The sequence below is a fragment of the Emydura macquarii genome, unplaced genomic scaffold (assembly GCF_026122565.2).
Source record: "Emydura macquarii macquarii isolate MOO-44397 ecotype Brisbane River unplaced genomic scaffold, CSIRO-AGI_Emac_v2 contig_1390, whole genome shotgun sequence".
Taxonomy (NCBI): Eukaryota; Metazoa; Chordata; order Testudines; family Chelidae; genus Emydura; species Emydura macquarii.
This window is the reverse complement of record NW_027131527.1, coordinates 20,039,583-20,054,631: the sequence shown is the minus strand read 5'-3', so window position 1 is coordinate 20,054,631 and position 15,049 is coordinate 20,039,583. Positions and strand designations below refer to the sequence as shown.

Below are 15,049 nucleotides of genomic sequence, written 5' to 3'. Positions count from 1 at the left end.
CAGTAGTTTTGTATGCTTTCACAGGTCTAAACCATGACACTGAAATTCCAGCACTGATTTACGTGCAACACAAATCTTAACCCCCCCACAATGCTATGTTCTGTAGCTGGATGTACTTTTTCTCGTTCTTTAGTAGCAACGGGTAATAACATGACTAACTAGCACATGGCACCAGAAAACACCATGCTAGGCATAGTTAGCCTTTGTAACCAAATCTTATCAGCATCACCCTTGTCTTTTCATCCCTTTTTCACTCTGAACACACTTGTTAGCTCTTGTCTTGCAAATAATAACAACATGGCAGAGGTGTAGGATACTTCTGGGGAAATTCTGCACCCCTGCACGCATGAAGAATTCATTTTCCCTGCAGCTTTCTTTGCTTCCCCACAGAAAAATGATTTCTGATGGAGAAGCAAAGGAAAGCTGCAAGAACAGTCATGCACCCCTCCTCAGCAGCACGGGCACGTTGTTTCGGGTTCCCGGAGCAGCCGGCATAGAGGTAAATCACTGTGGGGGAGCGGAGAAGGGGGCAGGAACACAGGCTCAGCTGCTATTCCCAACTGGGCTGGGAATGGACGGGACTTCCTCTTCCCCTGCAAGGAATGGGCAGGGTCAGGGCTGGGACAGACCCACCCCCAAAGCCTCCCCTGGCTGCAGGAAGCTCCGCACTCCCCACCACTTCATGCCACCCTTGTTCCTCAGCCATGGAGGGAGGGGTCAGTGTATGGGAAGCTGCTCCTGCCAAGCCTCACCCTCCTGCACCTAGAATCCCTCCAGAGCCCCCACACCTGAACCCCCACTCCGCTGAGCATCACCCCCTGCACCCACACCCTCCCTCCAAGCTCCAGGCCCCGTCAAACCCCTCCCCCTTCATCCAGACCCTTACTCCTGAACCCAGACCACCCCTTGCTTAGCCCCCCACACTCAAACCCCACCCCGACGAATTCCACCCCCCTGTACCTGGACCACCCTAAAGAGCCCCCCAAATCTGGACACCCTTGCCACTGAGCCCCAAGCAGGTGCACCCAGACCCCCACCCCACCAAGCTCCATTCCCCCAGTGCCCAGACCCACCCGCTGAGCCCCCATACCCAGACTCCCTCCTGTTGAGCCCCAACCACCTTCACCTGGACCCTCCTGAAAAGTCCCATTGCACCTGCATCGGAACCCACCAAATGAGCCCCTGTGCATCCAGATCCCCCCCATATCCGGACCCTCCACTGAGCCACCTGCATCCAGATTGCCCCACACAGAACCTCCTTACCCCACACTTGGATCCCCTCACTGAGCCCCTCACTCTTGGATCCTCACAGACTAAGCCTGCCTGACCACACCTGGTGTGCTGGCGTGGAGGGACAGGGCCCCGGGGTGTTTCTGGGGCAGGCTTGGACTTGTGCTGTGTCATGGTTGGGTGCACTTCATCACTGAGTCAGTGTCCTCGGGGGGAGGGTGAAGGGGGGTGAGTGGCTGCAGGGTGATATCCCACCTCTTTGCAGCCAGTGGCCTGTGCTCCCCACTGCCATGCTGGAGCCTCCACATTTATTTATTGACAAATACAATTGCAGAATTTTAAAATATTGTGCATAGAATTTTAAAAATTTTGGTGCAGAATTCTCTCAGGAGTAAGGAGAGGAAGCAGCCAACAGAGGAAGTCTCTGTAGAGTCTTCAAGTGAAGTCATGCATGCCATACTGACAATCATTACTGCCGCCCTCTTCTGACCAGACCAACCTGTACTGTGAGGTGAAACAAAATATTATAGTACACACAGAATCAATCACTCTTGTGTATGTAGGATGCATAGTGAATATCCCCTTTTACAGGCAACCACAGCTTTCTGAAAAGTTCACCTTGCAGACAGGAAGTTTCCAGGCTCTGTTCCCAAAAGTTGTGTGTTTTTGTTTTTGTTTTAAACAAACAACTCCAAACACAACATCTGAACAAACAAACAGGATTCACTATCCTCAGAATAGGACAGTGAGGGATTTAAACCCCCCCCCCCCCATTATATTTAACTTTTTTAAAAGCTTTATAGCCAAACTGGCTGCTTAGAAAGTTTAAATCTGGCATGGACATAGCTCTCAATGAGGAAGTATCTGAGTGTTCTAGTGAAATCTGCTTTTAATTTGATGGAGTTATGACCCTTTGGAAAAAAAAATCACATGCTAAGCAGGCACAGGACATTTTGCAATGGCTTTTTCATTCACGAACAGACTCAGTCTAATCCTTGTGTGGAAGAGCAGTAAAATGACGAACTAAAAAGCCCCTATTTTTGTGGTCTGTTTGATGGTTAGGCAAAATTCCCCAAACAATCTACCCATCAGAATCATTAAGGTAAAAAAATCTATAGACTATTCCTTACGTTATAAACTTATTATAAAGAACAAAAGCATTCTCCAGGTTTCCTTCCTCCAGATACACAGATGCCATGCGCTCCATCTCTACTCCGGATCTAAAGTAACGACGTGGAGTAATATCCTCACTGATTGCGATGTTACAGGCAAGCTTGCTTAAGGCACGTACTCGCTCCTCTGGGCTTACTGAAATATCTGTGTGGTCAGGCATAGCTGCAAGCTTTTTCTGAAAAACAAGGAACACATCACAGGTTACATTTCACCTGGGATGGCTGAGCCTGTGCACACATGACCTTGTTCAAGACACCAAGGGAAATTTAAATTTAAATAAATAAATAAATAAAATAAAACCAATAAATAAGGAACCCCAACTGTTAATAGCAATGAAAAGGTTTTATCATGCTTCTTCAATGGCATTAAAAACAATGAATAAATTATATTAAAAATACAAATGTTGTGAAACAAGATAAAGATAAAATTAAATTAAACCAGAGTGAAAGAAATAAAAGAATAAGCCTGATTTGGCAGCTTCCTAGATTTCCCAAGATATGAATTCCCATAAAGTGTCCTATTTTTATAAAACATTTAAAGCTACCTAGGCTTGATCCTGAAAAGTCTAACAGCTGGTCAACACTGGGAACTTACACAGGCATTGCTATGCCTCTTAAGGGCATGAAAAATCCACACCCGAGAGATGTAGCTATACAAACCTCATCTGCCTCACCTCCCTTTCCCCCTCCTGCATAGACAGCACTAGGTCAACAGGAGAATTCTTCTGTTGACCTACTTACTGCCTTTTGAGGAAGTAGATTACCTCCATCAGTGCCATCCCATTGGCATAGGTAGTGTCTATTCTTGAAATGCTACAGCAGCTGCAGATGTGCCGCTGTAGCATTTCAAGTGTAGACAAGCCCTTATCACTTGACGTAATGTTTACTATTGGGTTTAGCCCAACTGATGACAGCAGTCAGACTTGGCAGGATCACATCAGAAGTTCACTTCAATGTTAATTTTACAAATTAAAGCACTGTACTTACAGCTGAATAAACTAAAGCTATTTCTCTTTTGTACCATTACTCAAAATAATTTTGATTACATTCCTGAATGAAACTGCTGCTGAGAAACTGCTTCATCTTATTATATTTTAAAGGGTTCAGTCTTTCAATTCAGAATTTGTATACACCCACCCACCCACACACAGAAGTTGGCAATAACTAAAATAGGGAGAAACCCAACAAATCAAATGTATTCAATATAACATTTAAAAAAATACGTCTATTCCAGCTTGCTACACTCCACACTAATGGGCAGCTGGGCAGAGTATAAGGGTCGTAGCAGGGTAAGAGTGGATGGAAAGTTGGAAAAACCCTTGAGTTGGCAGTCAACACAACTAAACCAGCGTGGGTGGTGTCATGTAGTTTGCTGCTTTTTTTAAACTCAGGATGCCAATGCATTAAATATCAAAATGTAATACATACCAACGAATTAACAGTGAATGGCTGTTCCATGTTGCCCACTGTCTGCAAACCAAAAAGATTGCTATTACTTTCCAATCTCTCCATCTGGCCACAAAGAACAAAAATGGGAGGGTGAAGGAGAGGGAGGGGAAAAAAATAAATGCAGTGTTCATTGCTTGCAATAAGTTGCCTCCTGAGTCATGGTTTATTAATGAAAGAGGAACTTCAGTACAAATACACGGATTGTCACCATGTGTTATCTATCATGAAATATGACAATGAAGTCATTCTAATTGGAAATATCTTCAAACATCTATGTTCTTATGCCTGTCATGCCAAGTACCATACCAGTTTTAAAATCAGACAACACAAACAAGTCAAATTGTGCCTTTTAATAAACATAAAGTACTACAGTTGGCCTCAGTATTTATTATATTAAGTAGTTTTAAAATAAATTGCTATCACATTTTAAGTTGTAATTTAAATGATAAACTAGTACCTTTCAAGCACTAAGTGGGGGGGGGAGGGAAGAGTTCAAGTCAAAAGTTCAAAAAATAATAGAATGCATTTGTTTTTCCATCTATATACGCCACGATGAATGTATCTATGTATAATGTGAATTTGAGCACTTTTTTCTGTCAGGTCTATAATTAAAAATAAAATCAGGCAACTGTCCTGTCTGGATATGGAAACTACATGTAGTAACTAAAAGGATATGAAGTCTTTCCAGCACCATTTGAACCTATAGTACTGGCCGACTGCAAGAAGTGATAAAAAACTACACTCAGAATATAATACTACCCTTCAGTAAAGGCGAATAGTAACAAGGCAAATGTTTAAAAGTGCTGTGGTCATCAGCAAAATTGCTTCTGACACGGAAATGATTAATTAAGTTATACTTTAATATGGATATGAAGCGGTGTGCTCAAATTCTTAACACTTCAGTGCTCAGCCTAAAAGACTGGTCTTGAATGTTAAAGGTTTTGTACCATACTGAAAATGCATACTGCAAAACATCTAAAGTCTTGACTGGTTCAGCAAAGAAGACCCCAGAGGAGTTGCAGCCTTCCTCTCCGAAGGCTAATGTGAACCCTATATTCCCCCACACTTTTGCCACAGAAAAACTGTCATGGCTTCTGGGTGTAAGAGAAACCCTATCTGGGAAACTTTTGAAGAAATTCCTTCCCTTTGTAAAAAAGTGTAAGCAGTGCAAGAACGAGATGCGGGCCTACATGCAAGAATGAAACATCGTAATGAAAACTGCTTATTGGGAGAAAATGATGTGGATCAAGATGTGGATATGTCTGAAGAACAACTTGGACCAACTGGTTAGTAACTTAAATAATTCACTTTGCAATACATCATTCTTCAAAACTCTCTCTATGCCTTTTAGTATAAGTGTGGTTTAACAAGTAAATTCCCAAGATGTTTGTTATGTTGGATGTTGCTAGAAAAAAATGTTTAGCTTAGCTAATCCTTATAGCTTGTTTAATTGGTTAACTAGGTTTAGAATTAATCACCCAAGTATACGGTACAGAAAGCTGCAGTAAGAGAAATCTAGAGTTGCCAGTTGCCACTGGGAGTCATTTTCTTATTTTATATTAAATAATACATGCCCCTTATTTTGGAACATCATGGCCACAGACCATAATGGTGATGACATAAGTCTACTTCCTATTTTACTTCAGCATAACTCAGCTTTCCCAAAGGAACTCAATCCTATACTCGTTTTCTCAAAAAACAGAAGTGCCAGCGAGTTCTATGGGGCTAATTTGGAATCAGATTTGCATCCTTGCTGAAAAAAATGTAAATGATTAACTGAGTAACAGAGTGAGAAGAATGACTATTCAAAATCATTTTTGAATTTTGTTTCAGGATCCCATTTAAGCATAAGAGACTTTGACTGTGACTGTCTATCTGCAACAACTTCAGAATCATCTGTTGGTACTTTTAACAGCTAAACATATTTCAGACAATAAAGTATCAGTAATAAGCAAAAGATTTCAATTATCCAGTAAAACCACCACCATGTATGGGTTTGTAGTAAGGGACCAGCAAATACCAACAAGACACCATAGGTGAAAAGATTGCTCGGTTCATTTATGCCACAAATTCTCCTTTTCACACTGTGAACAATAAACACTTCATTGATATGTTTTAGTCCTTATGACAAGGCTACACTCCACCTGGTAGAGCAGACATTGGTGGAAGGTTACTAGATACAGTGTATGAGAAGGAACTTGAACAGTGTGCAAGAAATACTGAGGGGAAATTTGCCAGTTTAAGCCTTGATGGATGGAGCAATCGACTGGGAGTTGAAAAAGCAGGAAAACTCGTATTTGTTTCTGTCTATGAATAAAAATGACAGTGGGAGTGGGGAAGATGAGAGCTAGTTGTAGAAGTTTTAAGGACAGCATACGTTTAATGTTGTGATGACTTGTCTGTTAGAGTTAATAAAAATTGAAAATTAAAAAAAAAAAGTTTAAGGACAGCTGTCAGCTGGCAACTCAGGAGACTGCTGAAATTGCAAATGTGAAAAATTTATGTAACATTTAAGATTTATTTTAATAAAATATAAGTGCTATTGTGTTTGTGTGTGTGATTTAGTTCTTATCATTCCTAATGTACTGCTGCTGCATCTGCAGCTTGACACAGGTAATGAGTATTATGTACTATTTCCTAAATTAATAAAAATCAAGTTATCTAAAAAATTACACAAAATATACCTTCCTATATGTTATAAAATGCTGTATTGAGTTGTAAATTAACGTGGTTTAGTGATCAGATTTACACCATTGTTTAATGAATATGTGACGAAGTATCAGTGGGAAACTTGATTTAAATCAATGATTTTCTCTTGGTGATTTAAGTCATGATTTAAATTGGTGACTTAAATCGCCTTAATTTAAATCAATCCACCCTGGCCAGATATATGTTTCTCTCACTTTTAAAAAATAAATCATTAGTTATGTTTTCTGCGATTACTTCCTTGTTTTTCTTAAAGGCTAATTATATCCAGTAGGTGAGCCTTTAATTTTAACCATTACCATAACCATTTTAGAGTAAATTTAATCTGTTATTAACTGGCCTGTTTTCTTTCTTTTTTGTTTTGTTTCCTCCTTGATTTACTTGTAAATGCCCTCACTAATCCACTTACTCCCTTTGACTAGATCTAACTAAGCGCTAGTCTCCATTTAAAACTTGCAGCAGCTCAGCAGTATTGGTACAGCTGAGCCACTATAACAGCACTTGTGTAGCCGTGTTATGTCAACTGGAGAGAGCTCTCCCACTGACATTATAAAATCACCTAAATGAGCAGTAGTAGCTATGTTGGCTCACACCCCTGAGCAACAAAAGTTTTGCCAGAATAAGTGCTTGTGCAGACAAGGCCTAATTCTACATTGCTGCAGTCATTATAATTACCTAGTGAGTCTTACTGACTATATACTCTTGCTTGGGTCCATCCCCACTTTTTCCACTGCCAGTCATGGTTCTTTTCACAATCATTGCTAGGTGTGCTACAAATCTCTGAATTGAACTTTAAGGCCTGTATTTTCAAGCAGATGTGTGCAAAATACTTACATGCTTATGCAATGTTCCTTTGAAAACTGGATCCAAAATGAAAATTTAGTTCACTCGCATTTAGTGTTGTATGTACACACAGAAAACTAGTTGTATTCCAGAGATTCTCAACTTCTGCCAGATTAAAATTTTCAAGACAAGGCATTAGAAACAACTACAAACCTGATTGTAATATGATGCTTCCTGTTTCATGTGAGAATCGCCTACTATATGTAACCATGAAAATGTGCTCCATATACTAAGGTGGAAAACTGTAAGTGGTTAAATTTCTTTTTCAAGAATAAACTGTGTTCCTAGAATGAGGTAGGTATGATCGTTCTATGAAGCGAACATTAAAAAAAAATCCACAAAATTTTATAAAGCAATCAAGTTCTGCTACGTGTTGCGAAGAGGGAGGGACCATTTATTTTACAGAATCTAGATATCAAGTACAGAAATCAATTTATTCAGGGGAAATTTTGAATTCTGTTAACTGAAAAAGATTACCTTAACATGAAGAGATTTTTACGTAAGTGAATTTAATAATCTTCCAATCAGTCACAATAGCCCTGAGCTAAGTGAGAGGTTTGTTTGCTTGCTTTATAACCCTAGAGGACAAGCCATCAAGGACTCAAGATTTGTTCTTCAAGACGTTATTTTGTCACGTTTCCTGGTTCAGTCCTTACCACTGCCAGCACTGTTCGATAAGCTGTACGGTGACTTCAATGCACAGTTCTGTAATCAAACTTTAAAAAGAAGTCCATGGTAGCTGCTGGGTGCTTGGGACCTTGGAAAATCAGGCCACTGTAAGGGCTTACAAGCCTAACTTTTAAATATATAAATATATTATATTATATATATTGTGACAAATCGCTGGCTCAGCTACTGTGGTTCCTACACTTTTCTTTTTTGTAGAGGGTCAAGGTGTCCCATGTGGCCCCTATTTCCAGCCATTGGCCATCTCGGTAATGCTCCCTGGGGCAAGGGGGGAGAAGGAAGGGACCCAAGCCCATCCCCTTCTCCGGGTCCCAGCCCAGGGGCCCCACTAGTAGTGGCTATGCACTACCACCAGTGTTTCCAGCTGTTACTTTCCCCACCTGTCCTTTCAGCTTCTGGGGTTCAGTAAGCAAGCGTTCTCCTTCACCTGGTTCTCCTGTATTTATCGTCAGTCACCACACTCCTCCAACTCTCTCACCAGCTGCCTGGCTGGAGCAGGGGTTTTTAACTGGGTCCCTGGCTGGGTCTTAATTGGCCTCAGATGCTCCTAATTAACCTCCCCTCAGTTCACAGGGAACAAGGCCCGGATCATTCTAGAGTTTCTCTCTCTCTCTCTGGCTGCCCCCTAGCCCTGCTGTCTCACAAGATTTAAAAATCTTGGTCACTGTACCCAGTTATGGGTCTTTAGTGCTACCCTGGTGACCCAAAGGACCTTAAAACTAGCTTAACTGATTACCTGGGAATTGCCCTGGTGTAAGGGGAATCTTTGGATGAGGCTGAGTTGGCATAGTGCGCTTATGCCATTCCCCTTGCAGCCCAATAGCAGGAGCTGTATCTTGGGAAATTGCCAGGACACTGCCTGTCCCTGGTTAGTACAACTGACCCTTGAGGCCGCAGCAACAGGGCACAAAAGACCACTTGCTCTAACATATACCAGGGGCTAAAATGACCCAAGGTCAGCTCCATCCATATCCCCTCAGCTCAGCCAGACTACTGGAACTACTGTAGACTGTGTCAACAATCAGGACAAATAGAATGGGCGGCCAGGAGCTCATTTTCATAAGCTTTCCCACCTCTGCAGCTCCACAGATTCTCTTGGTGGAGATGGAGAAGTACTTTTTGGTCTTCAGCATGAAAAACAGCATCCAATCTTCTAGAATTTATGTGGCTCGGAAAGCAAACACCTCTGAGGGATCAAAAGTTACTACAATATATATTCATATTATAACAAAGGGTATGAAATCATTCCCTCCTTTACTTACAAAATACTGAATTTGGGACTTAGCAGGTGTTTTCTGTATATCTATAAAATATGATCAGATCCTGAAGTTAAGATTCCTTACTTAGGAAATCCCTCATTGAAGACATTTTGCCTGAGCAAGGACTTCAGTATCTAGTCTATTATGCAGGAATTAATTTTTAATTTTAAGTCTACCCCTGCTACAATCTTATTATTTTTCAAAAGCGTTACTGTTCACTTTTTAAGGAACTGGGGAAGTAGGGGTTAAAAAAAAAAAAAAAAAAAAAAAGATTCAGGATAGATATCAGGACTGAGCATTTATTTTGGATAAAAAATAAAATTCCATACCCCACCACAACCTACCTCAAACAAGAAGTGAAGCACTCCAATAAGTCTGTTCACAAAACAAAACTGTGCATGGGTGTGTGTGTGAGATTAAATCTGCAGTACAATGAACTGCTTGAGTGATAAAATAAATCAAATTTTATTTTAAAGACACCTTTCTCCATTTAAAATTAAGAAGTTCATTAAAGAAGCGGACAGTTCAGGAGAATGATAATCTTTTTGTCGCTTGGCTGCTGGTTTGAATCCAATATAGGTCAGTGGTGACAAATTACCACCACCGCTTAAAAACTTTCCCCAACATCTATAAGCCAGGCTGAAACACACTGGTAACCAGACCCACCCTCCCTACTGCCCCATCTCTCACTGGTCAGGTATCATCCATTCCTTTTGTCCAAAGCTCCCAGGTTCCTGAAGGCTGAACACTGAGCTGACAACTATGCCACTCACCCCTAAATGAATCAATCATAAATCTTTTTATGTTGGCTTCACATGTGGAATCTTCTGCTGAGGGAGAGCAGCCTGAGGTTCCCCTTCTCCTGGATCACACCCCAGTCCCAGTCCACTCCCCACCAGGAAGCAGTGAGCTATGGAGCAAGAAGGCCACCAGTGGCGAGCTCTTTGTCTGCCACAATCACAGAATAGGTCTTTGTTGGGGCAGGGTACACCATACAAACAGATTCCTCTTTTGGGGAGGCACAAACACCCATCAAGGAATTCCCCACCCCCAACCTTCCCAGCATACCCTGGCCCTGATAGCACAAAAGTTGAAGTTGAAAGTTTACAATTGCCTCAAAAAATTATTTATTTTAAAGAAGTGGTAACAGGAAAAAAGCCAATTACAACTTTGGTTATATTGAGAGAAGACATCTGATGCAGAAGAAATTCAAACTGACTTCCTCAAACTATGCACTGGGGTTTGTGAAAGTTATAGCCCTAAAAAGTAAGCTCCTGCACGTGTGTGCACTACCTCAAGATACAGCAAAATAGATTGGCAGCAAAGTCAGTACAAATAACAAAGCACTTAATTAAAAAAATAGTGGATTCCAATCTCGAAAGCAATTTAGCTTGGGGGGCAAAACTTAAAATTGATACAATAAATGCAGTACTGTGACAAATTTGATATTTTTGTAAAAATCTACTGTAAAAAGATACAAATGCAATGCCTAATAGCACATACAGCACAGATAAAAATGTGGCTACAAAAGCACCGGCACATTTTGTAATAATCCTAGGTGTAGAGAATAATGAGACTACTATTATACAGAAGATGAAGCCTTTTTTTAAAATAATGACATTGGCCAGCTTTGTTTGCATTTGCACATGAATATGCTATATGTTTGCACAGTGCACAGAAAAAAAATAATACCTCATCGTGATTAGGGCCTCTTAAGTATTATTGAAATACAAGTCAATAATAAGAGTACTGAAGTACTCTACGGCAGCAAGTAGAAATTCAATTGTGTAATCCCTTTCAGTGAAATGGAGTGTAGTTTTGTACATTTTTCAGATATAGAAAACAACTATGTGAATATGTAAAACTATAATCCAACCTGAAACACAGGGGATATGAACCATTATACTAACTGGGAACCATATCAGCCAGTTGAGCGTACAGGAATGCTATAGAGCTACTGACATATTTCTCAATTATCCAATCCTGTGCACTTCAATTGGCTGAGAATGAATCTGATTTGCATAATAAGTGTACAGTTATTTCTTACCAAGCCGTTTGCAAATCCCTGTAATGATTACTTAACAAATGTCCTGAGCAAAATAGAACACAAGGATTTACATAATCACTGTATGGCTATTTCTTAATATACATATAACGATTAAGCAAATTCTTCCAGTCCCACTGGCAGCTACATACAGAACATCAACATGCCCACAAAGAACATGGTACCTACTGCTTCTGCCCTTCCCCACCCTATTACGCCACAATTTTATTACAAATGTTATAATGACCATGATGTATCAAAAAATGAAGATTGTCTTCCAGCGTAAAAGTGTGTATCTAGGAAAAGAGTTCAGTGACAATTGAAGTCATCAGTTTAATGAGGAAAAACACAAAAACAAAAGAAACTTTTTAACTCCTAATTACAGGCCCAAATAGTCTCAACAACTTTAAAATAGAACCATGGTGGTGTTCTTAAAAATTAGTGGCATGACATTGCCCTACATTTCTAAAATCCACTGTATCAAAAAGAAGAGTAAAAATAAATAGTTTGTCTGATATGCAGAAAATACAGGCTCGCTGAGCATTTCAAAGGAGCTGAAGAAAATTAAGTGCCCATCTTCTACAGCATTTCAGTCGGAGTTAGGTACCTAATTCATGTAGACTTCTTTGAAAATTTAAGTCATGGGACAGAAACTGTCTTTACAGAGTACTTGAAGATAATCAAAACAGCAACAGCTGCCTTCTAGCAGTTCAGTGAGCACAGAAGATGGCTGTCTATAAATAAACATGGCTTTTGGAATAACTGTTCACTACCAGAATGATTCAGCTAGCATAAAGAGAACAACAGCCTGTTTCAAAGATGTGAGAAGGAGATAGAAAGACTAAATTAATTTAAACACAGAGGTCTATCGATACCATGCAAGGACTGTGTTAAGATCATATTTGGTAAACAAAAGGAGCGTGGGACCAAAAATTAAGTCTAACTAGTGCCCAAAATAATGAGGGCATGAGCTATTCTATCACCACCCTTTTTGGAGGCCTTTAAAAGAAAAAGTTTGGGATAGGGGGAACACTACTACCAACACTACAACAGCCACTGTGAAGGGATTATTCATTGTAATGCACAGAAATTGGCACACTCCTGACCATCACTGCTGCATCAGCAAGGGTTCAAGCCTGATACAGGAGATCCTGCTCTCTTTTTCCTTCCCTTACGTGCTCCTTTTTGCACAACTCATCCCTCCTTCAACTTCTCCCCGCCCCCCTCCTCCACATGCTACCTTCCACCTCTCTCAGCTTTTCACCTGATCCTGAAATTAACTGCATGGCACCAGCACGGCGAGATGAGATAGCCCATCGAATTCAGCTCAGCCTGAGAAGAACCAGTGAAAAAGAGGGACCTGACCAGAACAACCAGATGATGTCCCTGCCCAGGGAGGTAAGCCAGGATCCAAAGCAACAGCTGTTGTGCTGACCAACCATCTGTCCATGAGTCCATGAGTCATAATTGATGAATTTTCCAGTGTGTTTGCCATGGTACTCAGCATGCTGAAGTCTTTGTATACCAAAGTGTTTAATCTTAGATAGGAGCTGGGTCATGTTAACACCTTTAACTCTTTGGGCCCACACTGGCAGTGTCCTGTTAATTTAGGTGGAAGATAAGTCTGGATGATCTCCAGGAATCCATGCCATCCAAATAGATAACCTTACTTTCTACTCATCAGCACACCACCATTTGAACTGATTACCAGGGTCTCCCTTGAGCCCTCATGACCGTCCCCATGGAAAGCTGGGAGCAATACAAAAAGAGATCATACTGGTCAGGGCTATATGCTCTTTTACATCTAATTTCCATGAACCAGAAGAGGGACAAAGTGCTTCATCCCAGACTCCACCCATATCTGCACAGTCCATCTCCTCTGTGCATAACCTGTACCAAACAGCAAGGTTTTTCTGCCAGCTAAGTGGCAGAGGGGTAGACTTCTGCAATGGCAAACCAGCAAAACGGGAAGATCCTGCATGAAGAAGACCCTGTGCACAGTGCTCGGTGGCACAAGCCTGCTACCAAGTGTCCAAGCGATTAAGCCTCTCTGTGCTATATTTTACAGTCACACAATTCAACCTCACTTATATAAGAAAACATGACATTAAAATCTATTTTCCCCTTAAAAGCAGCCAAAAAGGTGTAATAAGCCCTTCCAAACCTTATACTTTAAAGCTAGTCTACAATTCTTCTGAATTCAAATGAAGTTAAATTCAGATGTAACATTTTTGGTGCAAGGCCGTCTCTTTCACCTGTTTTCTAATGGTAGATTTCTTTTTGGAACAGATTCACTTTTTACATACCAATGTTATTTCATTAAGAATGACTCAAACAAAGAGATACTTCTGCAATACGAGAAAGGTTTGCTACAGTGTGATAAGGTGCTGATATCTATCTGCAATACTGGAAATAGCACACTATTTTTACTCAATTGCATTTTGTGTCCATGACAGTAAAACTGGGTTCTCATTAACTGCAGATTTTCTCATTTCCACTCAGTGTATTTCACAGACCATTCATTTGCTATATTGGGCATTAACAACATATTAAAGTTATCTTTATCTTCCCGGTCCATTCCGTGCGTTCTTAACTTTATGAGGCCTGTATTGTTTCAGTTTTTTCCTGTCTTGTGGTATCTACATGTTCAATTCATCGATCACTAGACCAAGCCACTGAAATTGTCAACAAAGGCAGACAGATGAAATGGAAAAATTCTGGATACATGTTTATAATTCAGCACATCAATACAGTTATGAGAAATGGCTTAATAGGCAAAAGAAAAATTACCACCGCCAGGAGTATGTACACACTGATGGCGACAAATTCCCCACCGTCAGATCGATCTATCTGGATCGATTGAGCAGAAGTGAAGACGCGCTCAATTGATCCGGAAGTCAATTCAATTAAACCACCTCCTCAAAAGGCGTAGCGCTGCGTTGATGGAAACGCATATCCCGTCAGCACAGCACAGTGGAGACAGCGCACTAAATGGAAGTTACGAAGTCGACAGGAGTTAAGTAAGCTACTCTGCATAGCTTGTGTAACTCCAAACAACTGCCGCCGAATTTCTGGGTAAGTGAAGACTAGGCCTAAGAAAACAGAAATTCCAGTCATTGTAAAGTGAAATTTGAATTAATTGATAAAGACAGTAGTAACCCTCATTCTACATAGCTTGAAAGTGTAAAACAGAACTTTAATCTTCATCTATTTTTATGCATAATGTTGTGAAATTGACCTCTTGTAATATATCACATATAAAGTTTCTAATGATTATATAACTTTTTAAGCTCCCTTATGCCCCCGTTATTATTACAGGCCCTACTTGATTCAAATGAAGAATTAAAACATAATGATGTGCAGATGTGGTCATGTCTCCACCCAGAAGTGGAGGTGAAACTGCTGTTGGGTGGGGAGAACGCAGCTGAGTAGTGTGGCCCAGAATCAAGCAGCGCTGAGTCTGACACATGGGCAGTGCTAAGATTCCTGACGCTCCCTGAACACAGACCATAACAAGACAAATAGTCAACTTTTTATTTCTGGTTTGAAGACATCTCCTGTACAGCTCTTACCAAGATTGCACCTACAGAGGTCTCATCATAAATTAAAGATGCTCTTCCTTGATGGAGTACCCAATGACACTCTCCCCCCAGCACAGA

The 15,049-nt window shown here is 40.7% G+C and overlaps 1 protein-coding gene across 9 annotated transcripts in view; it reads right to left on the bottom strand.

The window, feature by feature from the left end:
- Window positions 1-15,049, bottom strand: part of STAMBPL1 (STAM binding protein like 1) — a 35,276-nt gene that overhangs the window by 15,785 nt on the left and 4,442 nt on the right. For 7 of the 9 annotated variants that reach the window (XR_010920673.1, XM_067552799.1, XM_067552800.1 and 4 more), the window contains exons 2-3: window positions 3,831-3,872; window positions 2,361-2,578 (exon numbers count right to left, since the gene is read on the bottom strand). Coding sequence is in view for 8 of the 9 variants with exons in the window: in XM_067552803.1 (XP_067408904.1) it covers window positions 2,361-2,578; window positions 3,831-3,872 (260 nt within the window). In the remaining variant the exon portion in view is untranslated. Of the gene's footprint in view, window positions 1-1,485; window positions 1,735-2,360; window positions 2,579-3,830; window positions 3,890-15,049 lie in introns of those variants that run through there. The other 2 variants (XM_067552802.1, XM_067552804.1) reach the window with 2 other exon arrangements.